The 16,852-nt window shown below is 34.5% G+C and overlaps 1 protein-coding gene across 2 annotated transcripts in view; it reads right to left on the bottom strand.

Moving 5' to 3' along the window:
- Positions 1-460: 460 nt before the first annotated feature.
- celf5a (cugbp, Elav-like family member 5a) overlaps positions 461-16,852 on the bottom strand; it is a 373,513-nt gene continuing 357,121 nt past the window's right edge. The window contains 5 exon segments of one of the 2 annotated variants that reach the window (NM_001130788.2): positions 461-6,032; positions 7,349-7,515; positions 9,913-10,056; positions 10,548-10,634; positions 13,557-13,772. In NM_001130788.2, coding sequence (NP_001124260.1) covers positions 7,388-7,515; positions 9,913-10,056; positions 10,548-10,634; positions 13,557-13,772 — 575 coding nt within the window. In that variant the 3' untranslated portion in view covers positions 461-6,032; positions 7,349-7,387. 2 annotated transcript variants of the gene reach the window in all.

Raw genomic sequence — 16,852 nt, forward strand, 5'->3', positions numbered from 1 at the left:
GTAAACCAATGTAAGCAGCAAGTATTTGAGAAATGTCAACAGGATGTTTGGTTTCTCAGGCAATTTGTCTTCTCTGTCTCAAAAAAAAAAAAAAAAAAAAGAACGGAAGAAAAAAGAAATAAATAAACCAACATTGTCCATTTCAGTTGTTCATGCGGCACCGAGCTCATCGCGGAGATAAATGGTGCACCTCTTGTCCCCTTTTTCTTGGAAAATATCAAAAGGAAAACAACAAACATTACCAAGAAAAGCAAAAACAACTGTAAACAGCATTGTCTCATCCAGGCTTTAAGAACAGCGCAGGGAGTGCCTGGCTCTCCCACTGCACATTTCACACAGCAGAATCAATACTCTTGATATATATTTCCTTACGCTTTGTGCTGAGAAAACCAGAACTTTAACATGATCTTTATAAAGCAAAAAAACCCGCCCCACCCCGAAAACCCACCCGCTTGACCACCCACCAACTACCCCTCATAGAATCTGAGAAATGTGCTGCTCTTCCCTAATATACAGATTTCATATCTATAATAAGCTACTTTCCTTAGCATACAAACCATAGTTAAAGAATCATATTGTTAATATGAGTAGTACCTTTATAACACTTTAACCCCCCGAAGCTTTCCCACCCTTTTCCCCCCTTTTGAGCATGCTCATAGATCAAAGTTCGGCATGAAGATCTCTGAGGAACCAAACGTGAACGTGGACTGAATGAGAAGAACGCAAATATGAAATGCTGGTGGTCTGGTTTCTTCAGAAATACCTGTAGTGCAAAACGTATCCTCCTTCGTTTCTCAAGCACGCACGCACACACACACACACACACACACACACACAAAAAAAAGATGCAATTTGTATTAACGCCGTCGGTTCACCTTTCATTTTCTATGCCTTTCCAATCTCATTTTTTCTCTTTCAAGCTGTAATGATATCATCCTTCAAACTTATTAAACTTCAGGCACTAGTTGCCATTTTTAATTTGTATTACACTTGCTTTTACATGCAGGCCAAATTTAATTTGATTTTAATAATTCACATCTGGCATGGAGAGATTCTGCAAGGAAGGCCCCTGCAACATGAGGTTATTAGAGCGCCGATGCCCGAGGGCTGCATGTCTGTATATCACCACATTCAGATATGCCACCACAGGACAGGAGAGGCAAGATGAAATGAAGGGAGTTCAGCAGAAAAAGGCCATTATAACCTGTGAATCGAATGCGATCCATTTCGGCGCGACCTGAGGCTAAAAAAACGGCTGTGATATATACGGGCGACGTCGAAACTTGATTTCTGACGCCAGGCCAGATTAAACATTTAACATACCGATATATTTTTAGGTAAGACAAACAGGTCAAATATATCCACAGCGGAAATCAAATGAGGTCAAAATATGTGCTTTTCTGTCCTACCTAGATTCTGGAGCTCAGCTAGTTGTGTTTGTTTGTGAATTCGGAACTTGTTGCCCTTCTGTTGTCTATATTAGCTTCCGTTTTGGTATATCTATGAAGGCAGTGCGGAGTTGACGAGAGTACGGCGAGAATACAGTAACGGCAGCATTGATGGAATGTCAAAATCTACGGAAAAGGCAAACGAGAACTTTAAATGCATAGGAAAATAGATTTTTTTTGTCAATAATACTGTCCTTTTAATTGTTAAAGACCCCATGAAATTGTTTGATGAGTGCAGCATTGAGTCATTTCCATTTGAAACTGGCCTCGTTTTATTTAATAATAGGTACCTAAAATTTCCACAGAGAGGGGGTGATTACCAGAATGGGGAAGTCACAGAGTAAAATGAGAAAATATGATACACCGGTGTCTTTATCCTGTTTTCATTTTTTTTATACATATATATTATTTGTTTTTATTTTAATTAGTCTTGTCTCTTCTATTCCTGTTCAAGTAAAGCACTTTGAATTGTCACTGTGTATGAAATGCTATATACATAAACTTGCCTTGCCTTAATTAGCAATTTTGTACGGATTAAATGTGACAAAAACAAAATACATATTGTGAAAATGCATCATTTTAAACAAGTCGATAAAACTCTACACTTTTAAGATATTTTCCAATAGCGCTTTGAACCACTTAAATTAGCATTAAAGCTAATAAGTGATAGTTGCGTCCCAATTGGCACACTATATATATCTGCACTACGTACCTATGCACTTGCACACTCAACAGCATGGTATATGAATGTAATGCCATCCCAATTGGATCACTAACAGTTTTTTTACTAAGCGGAAAGTCAAACTGTTTCCATGATTACGTTTGACAGTTGCTAAATTAGTGAAATAAATGACCAAACTACCAAATAGTACACTGAAAGAATAACTCTTAAGGTTTACTTAACAGTTTGCACAATTAAATTTCAAGTAAATTTTACAATCTTCAATCAGGTACAATTTCCTTGTCAATATCATGTAAAATTTAGGTTAAACATTAGGTAACTTAGGAGTGTTAGGTTAAACATTAGGTAAAAGATAATTGATTAGCTTTACTTTAGAGTCTTTATTTATTTAAATGAACCAAGTAATGTCATTTTCTTGTTTTAGCAGAAGGAACATTGCTTTTATCAGTTAAATAAATCGTATGTTACAAATTAGCACATTTGGCACAACTTGGTTTAATTAAGACACACATTTCCACTTGAAATGTGTTATTTCACTTTATTTAAAGCTAATTTATTTAGCAAGAGCAAATTTACTTTATAAATGTTTACTGATTTACTTGTGTTAGCACAGCTATGATTTTTTAAATGAAGCGTCAACATAAATGCTGATAATAAAAAGGCCAAGACTTAAACCATGAGTGCTGCTCTTCTGCAAGGTGGTAACCTTAAAACTAAGTCATACTCAAAACTCTTCTTAATCTACAAACTAATGATGATCAAACTAACAATTCTTTCTCTCAAATGTAAACATCTGAGATTGCTTTTATTTTTTTAAATACATTTCTTTGAATTCAATCCCATGCAAAGCATGCTGGAAACTTCACTCCATTGGAACATATCCGTAATTAAAACTTACTTAATATTACTAGGTTTGCGACAATTAGAAAATATTCAAATATTACAAGTAAATGAATATTAATGTTCAACTCTTTCCACTCATTTTATTTATTAAATGAAGTAAATGTGTTAATATTAAATATGTACTTAAGTTATCCTTGATACTCAATATTACAATTTAAAAATTATGAGAGTCAATTTATTAGATTTGGCTACACAAGAAAGTCATTTCTTTCAGTCTACCTGCCATGAGTATAACCGCATGCACCATTGGGAGGCGCTATAATCACTCTCGTAGGAGAATTTTGCATTCAAAATCTAAAATAAATAAAGTAATCCAACATCAGCGCCTGAAAGTTCCGCCCCTTCCACTAGGTGTGCAAAGCAGCGGCTGTTGAGTGGTTAAAGTGTCCAACATTTCACACTTCTCTTTAACAGTTTAACAGCGGTTAAGTGCATTATCCAGGAATTTAAAGTTCACTTCTTTTTAGAGTTTTCATTGTGAACGCACTACTTACCCCATTTACACTACAAAAGGCCGAAATAGAATAGTACATAACTAATCATCAGATATGGCAGCTAGCATTAGCCTTAGAGCAAACACACAAAATATGGGCCATATTACAGCTTTGAAACGCCAAATATTTAAGAGGAATTTACTGTACAACAAAAAAAATATTTTGGTCTTTTTTTAACATTCATGCGCTAGTTTTGTCAGCTAGCATTATCCTCAGATATGACATGCAAACTAAACATCACAACTGTTTTTAATAAGACTGAAAAAGAATGTGTATGTCCAATCTCACAAGGAAACATAACAATTTTATGAATTGTCAGTAAAGTGCCTAATTTTTACAATTTATAGAATTACAAACCCCTACACCTCACACCTAACCCTAACCCTCATTGGGGGATGAGCAAATCACACTAAAATGTACGTGAGATTGTGCAAAATATATGAATTAGCCACATAATCAAAAGGTTACAATTGGCCTTTGTTTTCGTCAGTTAACATTAGCCTCAAAGCTAACAAATAAGCTAATTGTCAAAACCACATTTTTGAAATAACCACTAGCATGATTGGACAAAAAAAAATTGTAGCCAGTATTGTTCTTTAGCCTCATTGCAAACACAAATGTAACACTGCAAAATGTTCATTTCAATTTCACAGGGTCTTTAAGATTCTTGTCAAGTGCTTCAGAGTTGTGTATATTTGCGTCTTGTCTGAAAGCAACGTAACAGCTGCGGTTAAGTACACCATAATGTCAGACTGGGTGGCTCTTTTATTGATGGATCAGTTTGCTCCCACTGTAACCCCCCATGGCTGCTATTTGCAAGCTGTTGGTGAGCTCTTTACAGGCTGCTCATTAGACCTTTGCAGACAGTTAGCGTCAAGCTAATCCATACCCAGCCTGAGAAGCGTATTCTTAGAAATATGGGTTATTTGTGGATTGGGTGAGTCATCCCATCTATATCTTAAACTCATTTATGAGCAAAATGAACTCTGAAAACATCCGTGTTGATTGATTGTGCAAGTTTTCCGAAGCTAAATTCACTTATTATTTTGATGCTCCAAAAATGGTCCCTGTAAAATTCTGATGTGCTTGTAAGCGTTAAGAACAAGTCCTTTCTGGAGGTTTGTTGTAAGCCTCTGCTTGGACGTTTTGTGGGTTGTGTTTAGGTTTAAGGCTTGGTTTATATACCAATGTGCTTTATCGGTTGATATTCAGCATTTGGCACTGACTGTCTGATGAGAAAGATAAAATGGAATAAAATGGATGATATGAAAGATCTGCTGGTCCCTCGTAAAGGTAAATTTGGGCGGTACTCAACAAAACATGATCGTAGATCAACGCAAAAAAAACATTTTCCATCATTGCCAAACTGTATAGTACAGCTGTTAATATTGCGGATAGTTGAAGCCACAGGTACTTATTCTGCTTGATAAGTAAAGCTTTCATCGGATAAATATGTTTAAGTGTTCAAACTTCATTTCGCACATGCATAAATAGTTATACTCAGCATTTGTTCTCTGGAATGTGGGACAGTTTAGCAAAAAAATAAATAAATAAATGACAATGGTTAATGGTCCGTTCCCTCACTTTTTTTTTTTCTCTTCATGAATGAAAATGTCTGAACATGCTCCTAACAATCTCCAATCCACATATTCTACTCCACTAAAATAGTATAGCTTTTAAAATACTTTTTTTTCTTAGTTTTTTTTCTATTTTTAAATATTCTGAAACCCAGTAGCTATAAATGTAAAAGGAAAAGAAATCAAAGTCCCTTTCCTCTTCCGACCTGAAGCAAAAATGTATGCTTTTTTTTTTTTTTTTCTCTTTAAAAGTATGTCGTTAGTAGTAGTTTGTAGTTTTAGTATTGTTATTAATACCATATATTTCTGTTGAGGAATAAAAATGTTTGGTCCTTTGGTCCCTTTGGGGTGAAAGATTTATCAGTTTCACTGAGGGCATGGAAACCTCTGTGACCACAGAATGTCCTGCGTTTGCTGAAAGATGGTGACAGAAGTAAAGAGGGAAAGAGAAAGAAAGTCCACTAGCGGGACAAGAAGAGCTTCTTTTTTTCCACTGCATTTTTCCTTGGTCTTCAAGTTTAACCCTCATTTGTCCAGTGTAATAAAAGCCATAAGCGCCTCTTCCTTTAAATAGCATATGTGTGTATAATATGTATATAGAAATTGAAGTTGTTCTCGCTCGTGTTTTTTTCTTTTTTCTTTTTTCTTTTTTTTTTAGTTTGTTGCTTGACTGACGGTTCGAAGCTCAGCGAGAGACAGGACGTGTCGAGTTCTCTGTCTTTAGAGAGATCTTTCCTCTTGTCTTTCGTGCCGTGCTGTGCCGAGTGTGGTTTTGTCCACTGGTGTCGGTTCACCCGCAACCCTCCACTGTACTGAACATCTTCGGAAAATAAATACTGATATGTCTTCAAAAAAATCCATTCTTGTTTGTTTTGAAAGAAAAAGTTAAATTCCTTTTGAATTCAAATCCTGCGAATCTCTTCAAATCCTGTGAAACAAAATTCCATTAGAGATAAAGTCAGTTATACAATTATACTCAAGAACTAGTATTAAAATGAAACAAAAACAAAAAATACAAGAATTAACAATAATAATGAATAATAATATAATGTATAATGATATAAAAGGTACTTTAAGATATAGAAAAGAAGTTATAAACAAATATACGCATATATATATATATATATATATATATATATATATATATATACAGACAACCTAATGTACTTTTGATGCTTTTTTAGTCGAGAATGTAGTTGTTTAGATTGCAACTATGCAGTTTATTTATAAGGATAGTGCCTATTTTAAAATATTTACAATTTATGAAAGACAGCGTGTCAGCGGCCATTAGCCTGTCTTTGAGCAAAGACAGTTGATGATGTTGATGATCCACAAGATAGCGACAGAGACAGCACAATAAACCCTGAGAGAAAAACTAAAGCTGATCAAATCGTTATTAAATAGGTAAATGACTTTCTAAGTCGATCTTTCTCTTTTGTATGTTATACTGGGAAATCTCTGTAGACTGATAGCATTTCATTACGTTTAGCCTCATAATCTTAAATTGTGAGCAAAATCACCTGTTTTGCCACCACTTTAGACATTACGCTGGAGAATTATTCAAATATTAGCTCTAAAGTGACGTTAGTGACTGAGCAACAGTTTCTGCTGTTTTGATGTCAGCTGCAGATGTGAATGAATGGCAGAAGAAAGTAGTTCCTCTTCCAAAAGGGTTTTGAGACTGTCCATGTTTGATTTTCTTTTTCTACACAATTATGCCGTCAAACTGTTGTATAAACGCAATATCACATTAGTAGCAGTGCAATGTGGCTGTATATTGTCACTGGTAGGACACTAAGGCACCCGGGGCCTGCTGCCTCGTGCTGACGCACGCCTCCCACCAGTAACGATATACAGCCACATTGCACTGCTACTCGTCTGTATGTGTGTGTGTTTGTGTGTGTATATACATATATATAGACAGACACACAATTATTGATATTAACACAGAAAAATACTAATAATGATCATTGCATTTTATTTCAGGAATATCACACAGACACCTTTTGGGAAGTGCAACATTTCATAATAATATTTATATATAATATTTATATAATAGATATTAAAAAATAAGAATTCAAATATTTAGATATTAAAAGTAAATGTACATTTATATCAATGAAAATAAAATATGTTTAATATGTATTAGATAAAAAAAAAAAGTTAGTTTACAGTTACACACAACACACAAACATACAGAAAACACATTAACAGGACATTGATTAGCTGCATTCATATTAATACCTGTGCTGTTGCTGAGAGCCTAGTATGTGTTGGGCCCTGTCAGTATGGGCGGCTTGCGTCCTTCGGCCGTTTTAACTGCACTTTCAACCTCTTCATGCCAATCTGAAAGCCATTCATAGCCTGGATTGCAGCTTGTGCACTTGCAGGGTTATCAAAGCTCACAAAGCCTGCAAGAAATCACAAAAAGAGATATGAACCAAGTTGTTTGGATACAAAAGATTTACATACTCCATTATATTTGAAATGCAGCAAGTTTCCAACAAATCAAAAATGGCTCTTTAATGAACAAATCAACTCAGAATATCCATACATATGGATAACGTATATAAACAAATATATTATTGTAAAGCATCTTATACAAAATATTCATTTAAAAGAGAGATCTATGATGGGTGTGTTCATTTTCGCTGAGCACTATATATATATATATATATATATATATATATATATATATATATATATATATATATATATATATATATATATATATATATATATATTTGCCACTGGTGGTATAGAACAGGGACAAATTGCCCCAAAGGACCCAAAAAAGTGGGCCATGCTCAACACACAAACCACATTCATCCACAACAACCCCAACTTCCAACTTAAACCTATCGGCTACTAAAAGCCAGTGACCAAAAAACCCCATTGAAGTGTGGATGCACTTTCGCTGGCATTACATCAGTAAACGCCTGTGAACCATGAAAAACAGCGGGAAGCTTTCGTCGGTCATCAGCCACCTGGGAACAAATTGGCCTAGGTGTCTAAAACAACCCTATTTCCAGGCTTGTATCTACAAGAAAAGAGGGTCCACGTGGAGGTGAAGTTGGGGATGAAGCCACAATGCTGCTTAATAGGGAATCTATGTATGTCAGTGCTCTCAGCCAAGTCCCATCGGTCCATCTCGAGCCGCGGCCCCCACCGCAGATTAATTACTCTACCGAGCGCCTGTTACCCAGACCTGACATTATGCAGTAAATGCATAGTGTATAAGTCAATACCGCAAATAGGTCCTACTTCACAAATTTATATCTTATTAACCTCCCCCAGGAGACGGGAGCTGCTATTAATTGTGGCTTGGGAAATGTCTCCCCCTGGAGCGGGAACAGATGTTGATCCATAATGGGCCTTTTTGCTTCACTTAGGACTTTTTTTCTGGCTCAGGGATTTTTAAAAGGCAGTTCCTCTCTGGTTTGTGGCTTGACATAGAATACAGTTTACATGGGGGAAAAGGACAGAGACTGATTACCAGACGATCTGGGATGGACTAAGTGTAGAAGTGTTACTTAATTCACGTAGCTGCTTAAGATTTAGAATGTTGTAATCAGAGCTTTTTTTTAATCTTGCACACCTTTTTAATAAAAAACAACAACAAATATAACAATTAAATTAACGTCAGCAAGTAAAACACGCTTGTAGAAAGCACACACACAACACCAAATTAGATTTTCTATATATAATAATTTTGCATTTATAAAAATAGAATTGATGCTTGTTTAATACTTTTATTTTTTTTAATGGTTTTTCCTCCTCTGAATACTGCTAAAAGTAAAAGATTTGAGGACATAAAATATGTTTAGAATTTTAGTAAACATTACATTGGTTCTGTATGGATTATACACCACATTAATGCACATTTTAACCTGATGCAAAAAGTAGTTAAATTTAACACCACTTCTTCATTTTCCATGTTTTCATCCTGTTTTTAGGATCTTATTTGCTTGGTTTTGGCAGTTACAATACTTAATCATTGAATGACTGTGCTCACCTGTGTCTTGTTTGGTTCCTCGTTTAGCATTTATGTTTAGGGGTGTGTTTACAAAACAGCAATGTACTAAAAACTAAAGAGAGAACTAAACTTGTGAATGACCATAGACTGCCAAGACACATGCACATGATGCCACAATTGTCACTATATCACATTTACAGGAACAGTATCGATTTCAAAAGTTTGTGTTTCAGTCTCTCAAAATGACTAATAAGAGCCAAAATTTATTATTTGGTTTATAAATAATGTTACATGTGAGATCCTCTGATCTTGATGCAACATAATTCTTATAAATAAGTTAAACACACACACACATTTGTATCGATATCTTTATATATATATATATATATATATATATATATATATATATATATATATATATATATATATATATATATATATATATATATATATATATATATATATATATATAATTTGTCTATACATTTCAGAAAAAGATGCATACAAAAATGCATGATTATTGACCTCATTCTTTGCGTACAAATCTCTTTTGCTCGAGACTTCCGGTCTTATTCACTTCCATTCCTATTTAGATGTTTAAAAGAGCTTGTTGCGCTGCTTGATGTTGCAAACTGATATTTTCTTATTATATTATTCTGCATTGTCTGTAAAGTCATGCAAACATTTGTGTGTAGAGTGAGTAGTTTGACCATTTTCTGTCATTTATTATTTCTAGTCTTTTCTCCCATAGGCAACTAAATCTTAAGTTCTAAAACGATCGCAATAGAATAAGGTCAATAGGTAGATAGAAATGAATCGATTTTTCTTTTACCGAAACACTTGCTCTGGTTGGTGGCTCTGTCCATGAAGACCTTTGAGGAGATGACTGTACCGAATGGAAGGAACATCTGCATAAGCTCATTGTCACCAAACTCTTGTGGTAGATGATAGATGAAGAGGTTGCAACCCTCTGGTCCTGCAAAACAAAGACATTTTTACTCACTCAGGAGTCTTCATTCAAAACAAGTCACAAAGACAACAGATACAAGACACCTGAGTTAACCCGCCTGATCTCACAAAGAAATGTAACTATTTTACTATTTGTCAGTACAATTTGTAAACTAATTCACACAAATGCATACAAACGTTCAGTCATATGAAAATGTAAGATTTTAAAAAGGTGGCATGGCACCCAACCCCACCCCTAAACCCAACTGTCATTGGGGGATAAGGAAATCATGTTAAATTGTATGATCGAGATTAGAAAATCATCCTCAAAATACTGTCAAGTTGTTACGCTAGAGCTAAAATCACACATGCATTTTTGAATACAAAATTTTATCAAATAAAACATTAGTATAAGATGCACATTCTGATTATTTTAGCTATATAAACACTTCTGTTAAAATAATGCAAACACTGTTAACCTTTATGCAAAAGAATGAATGTAAAGTCTCTCACCCTCACCTTCTCTCTGCTGCTGCTGCTGAATGACTTGTGGTGGCTGTGGCAAGCTTTGGCCAATAGGGGTCAGTGTGGTAGCTGGGTAGATGGCTGAACGCACAAAGAAAAAGAAATGTGTGTGAAAACATGGGCTGGATTTATGCGATACAGCACAGAACAAGGCTACGAGAAAGAGAAGAGAGAATGAAAGAGAGAGAAATGGACGGATGGTTGGTCAAACACAACTACCCATTTTAAAAAAGCAGCACAATAAATAAGTAAATAAATAAATGAATAAATAAATTCACATACTGTATAAATACAAGGGATGTTCTCTGATATCTGATAGATCTGCATTTTAGGGGGACAAATTCAAAGACAATCAAACACCATTTTCAACAAAACAAACCTCTGTTCTCATAAAATGTACAAAATGTCAGGATAGGCCAAAAGATTTGCTATACATTTGCGGATATGCTCATTTGTTGTTATGTGGTTCTTACCTTTTTTGGTTTGTAACTGTCAAAAGCAAACAATCCAGGATACATTTATTTGCTACTTGGTGATGGTTGTATTGCAGTTGCAGAGTTATCAAATCATATTACTGTAGATGAATTTTACTGTTTTAGGAAAAAAAATTGGTCTGTTGGGGATCAGTTTTTGGCCCAAAAAGTCCAGTCAGGTTCTTTATAGGATTCGAACATGCCAAAGTTGACAATATTTGGCGGATTTTGCATCCTGCCTGTCTCGTGTTTGGCCTTATGATTTTTTACTTATTTTTTTTTTTTTTTATAAAAAATTATTAAGCACAATAGTTTATAACCAAAATGTAATCCTGCAACGTTCATCAAAAACAATGTTAATCCTAAATGCAATGAAAACAAATATAGTGAACATAAACAGACTATACTATAAATAATGTGCAATAAAGAGGTTTGAATCTCAACCCTAACTGCAAAATGGAAATTTCTTTGTGACTTTCTAACATGCAAAATTCTTCCAAAATTACTGTAGTTTTGTTATTTAAAGCATGTTTGTTGTTCCATAAAAAAGTGACCTGTTTTTAGGTTTTTATATAAATCTTTACACCATAGAACACCTGTTTAACTTCAGACACATAAGAACAAATTACATTAGTTATAAATTAGTAAAATTTGGGAAGAAATTATATCAGACATTCAAAGAATGAAACAAATGTTACAATTTAATATTAGTGGTGGTTCTAACTTAGAGTATGAAGTCTAAAAGAAGAGCTTTTTAAATTAAAACACTTCAAGGGTAGGCTACATCTGCCAGATCGGCAACTGAAAATTTTCCTGCTTATGTAAATGTGCATTTCCTATGATATGAACCATTATACGGTGGTCAAGTGTATTTTTATTATATTTATTATATTAGGCATGTGCCGGTATAAGTTTCGGATAGTATAATAACCTTGAGTAAAAATATGACGATATGACGGTATCACGGTATTGTGCTTACTGCTGTAAAATAATTTCTTTTAAATGTCTTAGTAAAAAAACAGCAACCCAATACAATATATACATTTTAGGAAACATAATATTTTGGAACAGTAAACATGTCAGGCTACATAATTAAAATGAACCATTGACTTCTATTTTCATTAGCTTCAAAAACACAGATTTCCTTAAAGCACCTAAAAAGTAACTTTAAAAAACCCTCTACATATATTTTGCGGTTTTAATATCTTGACTTTTTCCAAAACCTTGAAACCGGTTATCGTCTCATGCCTAATATATATATATATATATATATATATATATATATATATATATATATATATATATATATATATATATATATATATATATATATATATATATATATATATATATATATATATATATATATTACTCAATCAAAATCGAAATAAATAATCAAATCAGGTGACTGAAACCAGAATTTCCATATATATCCAGGTACAATGTTGCCATGTGGCCACTAGGGCTGTGCGATTTGGAAATAATATCTTACTGCGATTTTTTTTGACAGATATTGCAATTTCAATTGATTTGCAATTTAATTTTGTAGTCAAGATTCAGCTCAATAATCAGTATCATGGCTTCTTACTGTTAAAATGCAGTGATTGTTAGTGTCAAAAAAGGAACTGAAAATATATTAACTTACTTTAACATTTATTAAATATTCAGAAATGAAACACTCATTTTTCTCTAGAGCAAGCAGTAAACACAAATAAAATGACCTTACTATTCTGTAAAAAAGTTCAACTCACATTAGGGAGACAGTGGTGCTTTTTATACAAACAATAAATAATACTTATTATAAAAATACAGAACACTCAGCAAATTAACATTGCTGAAACAATCGCTTGCTACTAGATTGAGTGTCACTAACAATACTTTCAGTTGACTTTTTAGCAAGACACTCATCATCACTCAATTGTGCTCACTCAATTGCTAGTAAGGCTATCACGCATTTGCTCTGGGCAGGGAAAATTAAATAATACCAAAATATTTTATATCGCAGCCCTTTGCGATTAGTTAATCGCATAGTTTCAAATTGGGATTGAGATTCGATTAATCGCACAGCCCTAGTGGCCACTAAAACTGGAGTTCTTGCCTAAATGACGTCAGCTAGGTTAACACTAAATGGAAGATGCGATTGAGGAAAATTACACACATTCACCCCAAAGTAGTCCAGTTAACCACATTTGCATCAAAGTTTATGTAATAAACAAATACTTATTTCCACATTTGGAGTAAACCTAGCAGAAAGGCTTTTATCGCCACCTGTTGGTTTGCTGTGCCCTCACATGCATCACAGTGCATTTTTGTTCAAACACTTGTAGACATCACCTAGCTGTTGCAGATTTGGTGTCTCGTGTTGCAAAGCCAGTGATGCTGGAGGTCACAATTCTCTCAGAACAACCATACCTCACATGAGGTGGTACTAAAAAAGTACCAGTATTAAGTATGTAACACAGCAGAAAAGCCTCTAAAAGTAAGCTGTACCATACAATTCAGTGGAAAATTAATAATTGAGGTAGCTCACCTGTATATTGCTGCACCCCAGTGAAGGCCTGCTGTAGGGTGTCTGCAGCCGTGGGGCTTTGGGTGGAGTATGGGGGCAGACCATTGGTGTACACGGCCTCCACTGCAGGGTGACCGTTGGGCTGGTGGGGGATGCTGGTAAAGCCGTTGACGATAGGAGTGACAATGCTGGGGACGGCTGATGTAGTGATGTTGGCAGGCGGTGAGCTGAGGCCTGCTGAGCCAGAGAAACAAACACACACTCTAGGTCAGACGCTGAAACAGTTTACGAAAAATGAATCATGTTCAGTTCATATTAAGACATGCAATAAGTATACATAGATTAAGGCATTGTGGATGTTGGATGAGTTGGACATTTTTTGATGTAATAAATGACAGTAGTTGCATACCAAATGGCACACTATACACTATTCGCTTATGCACTATGCACTTACACTCTCAACAGCATAGTATATGAATGGAGCGTCGACCCAAATGGAACACTAATGTTTTTTTTTTACTAAGTGGAGATTCAAACCGTTTCCCTGATGACATTTGGCGGTTGCCAAATTAGCAAAACGAATGACCAAACTACCAAATAATACCTGCCATGAGTATTACCGCATTCACCATCGGGAGGCGCTATAATTTCTCTTTTAAGAGAATTTTGCTTTCACATTCCAAAATTAATAAAGTAATCCAGCATCAGTGCCTAATAGCTCCACCGCTTGTGCTACTTGAGCAAAGCAAGCAGCCATTGAGTGCGTGAAGTGTCCAACATTCCACACTTCCTTTTACCGATTGGATAAGTGCATCATCCGAGTAATTAAAGTGCACTTATTCTTCTTAGTTTTCAGTGTGAATGTACTACTATTTATAGTACAAAATGGAGTAGAATAGTGCATAAGTATGCGATTTGAAATGCTCCTTGTGTTTTCTTTGGGCTAGCTAGCTAGCTTTAAGGCTAATGGTGCTATGGTGTTAAGCCACCTTTCCACTGCACACGACAAGCGACAGACTGGAAGTTATTCATTTCCAATAGAAATACGTGGAGTTCAGATCGTCTCCATATGTGAAAAAATTCGAATACAATTTGAGCTGTGGATACGTTGAAATATTTAAACTCTTGCGACTAGACCGTATGCTAAGCGTAACCTAAACCGTATGCAAGATGAAAAATAGTAGTTTTTTTCGTTATTTTTTGAGTCAGAAAAAAGTCAATATTAAAAAAAAAACATTTCTATTTATAAATGAGTATTAAAAAACATAATGTTTTTATGTTGTCTCAACATTCGCTCCAAATTTTTTAGTGGTCTATATCTTTCTAGTATTTATTCATTCATTATTCCAACCATGTTGAACGCACGGAAAATAAAGGCTCTTGGTTTTGCACTCTTTTATTTTGGACACTGCGAGAATCAGCTTCTATCCCAAGGTGCATGACAAAACTGACAATTCTGTGCGACTGCCACAAGAGGGCGTATTCCAACAGTCGTGTCAGAATGTCGAACACAGTGGAAAGGCTTTAAACGCTGACAAAATCCCAATTTTATCACGCATATTCACACACAAACACAAAAATGTACTGCACGTTTCGTTTAGCCACTGTTTACATTTAATTATATTTTCACACAAATAAATTCAATACTAGTTGAGTTTGATGCTAAGTTAATCATGACATGTTAGCTTTAAGATATACAAATTATAAATGTTTCATTTAGGTTAGGAAAACATCTTGTTATACTTCCATATTGTTATGTATAAGTCTTTACAATACAATACTGTTTAATGAAAGAAAGCTAACAGTAGCTATGTTTCCATCTATCTATTTTTATGCACATTTTGGATATGCGCATAAAAAACACTTGTTGGAAACACCATGATGCGCATTAGTTTTGAAAATGCACATAAAAAATTTATACGCATAACTGAGTAGGATAAAATTTTTATTTTATAATAAAAAAAAATGTGCATAAACTACAATGGAAACACTTTTACCAAACAAATTCCAGTATGCGCAATAAAAGTGTCATGTGATTTTGTTATAAGAGGTCTTGTGATGATAAAAATGTGTGTGAATGAAAAAACTAGTCAGCGGACCACATTGTAAAACATCTGAAATGTTGTTTTAGTCAATCTAAAACGCCTTAACCATTTCAGCATTAGTGTTACTATATTATTAATGACCCCCAGAACTGTCAAGAGCATCTGGCTCTGCATCTCATGCCTTTGCATGTTGGCATTGTCTTCTGAGGCGCAAGTCGTTTTTTAAATTAAGAAAAGAAACACGCAGCTTCTCCTACCGCTCCAAATTACGTTTTTATTTTTGATATTTGGAGCCAGTTAATCAGGAAGTGACGATTATGTTCTCTTTAACTTATTGGATGGAAACACTGCTTTATTAGCGTGTCTTTTATGTGATATTCTAGTTTTGCTCATAAATTTAATTCACATTATTGTATGGAAACATAGCTAATGACAATTTGAAAAAGTAGTCAATAATTGATGTTTGCATTTAAGTTAACTACGGCAATATAACATTAATTTACATGTTTATATTGTTTTAGCACCCCGTTTTTTATGCTAATTTGAGGACTGATGATAGCATATTGCTATATTAAAAGAACAGCATATATAAACAGACTTTTTATTTAAAAATTGAATAAATACTTATTATAATAATAAAATGCATATAAGCACTTGTCAAGCACAAGTTATCATGTAAAAATGACATGAAAGTGTAATACATAAATGAATGTGCACATTGCTAATTTACATACACAGTGTCAATCATTCTGCTGTCTGTTAATGACCCAATCATGGTTACAAAAACATGCTTAAGCACATACAGAATAAACATTTCGTAACAGTCTGCGACAGAATGGTTTAATGGACACCTTGCTAGCATGTGTTTGATCCCAAGCATTGAGTGTTTCTGAACCCCCGGCTGTGCATCAGTACAAACGACAAAACGCTTCCCATAGGATGCCATTTCAATCTGTACTCGTGAACAATGATGGACATGGAGATAGACGGTCGTCATGGAAACCCCCAGCATGCTTCAATTACAGTGTGGCCAAAGACCCTATAGAAAAGTCTTTATAGAAATATAAGCAAGCTGATGGCTTGCTTACAGCATGAAGGTGTGTGATGGTTGAAATGAACATTTTATTGATTTAGTGAAAACAATAATGGTCTTTTATGTCTAATTTGTTGGGCTTTCTATTGGTGGCATATCCTAATTGTAATATGTGTTAAAGTACATTAGAAATCATTAAAATGGGCTGGTTTTAAAGGTTAAAATTTGATGGCATGAAT

The sequence above is a fragment of the Danio rerio genome, chromosome 22 (assembly GCF_049306965.1).
Source record: "Danio rerio strain Tuebingen ecotype United States chromosome 22, GRCz12tu, whole genome shotgun sequence".
Lineage (NCBI taxonomy): Eukaryota > Metazoa > Chordata > Actinopteri > Cypriniformes > Danionidae > Danio > Danio rerio.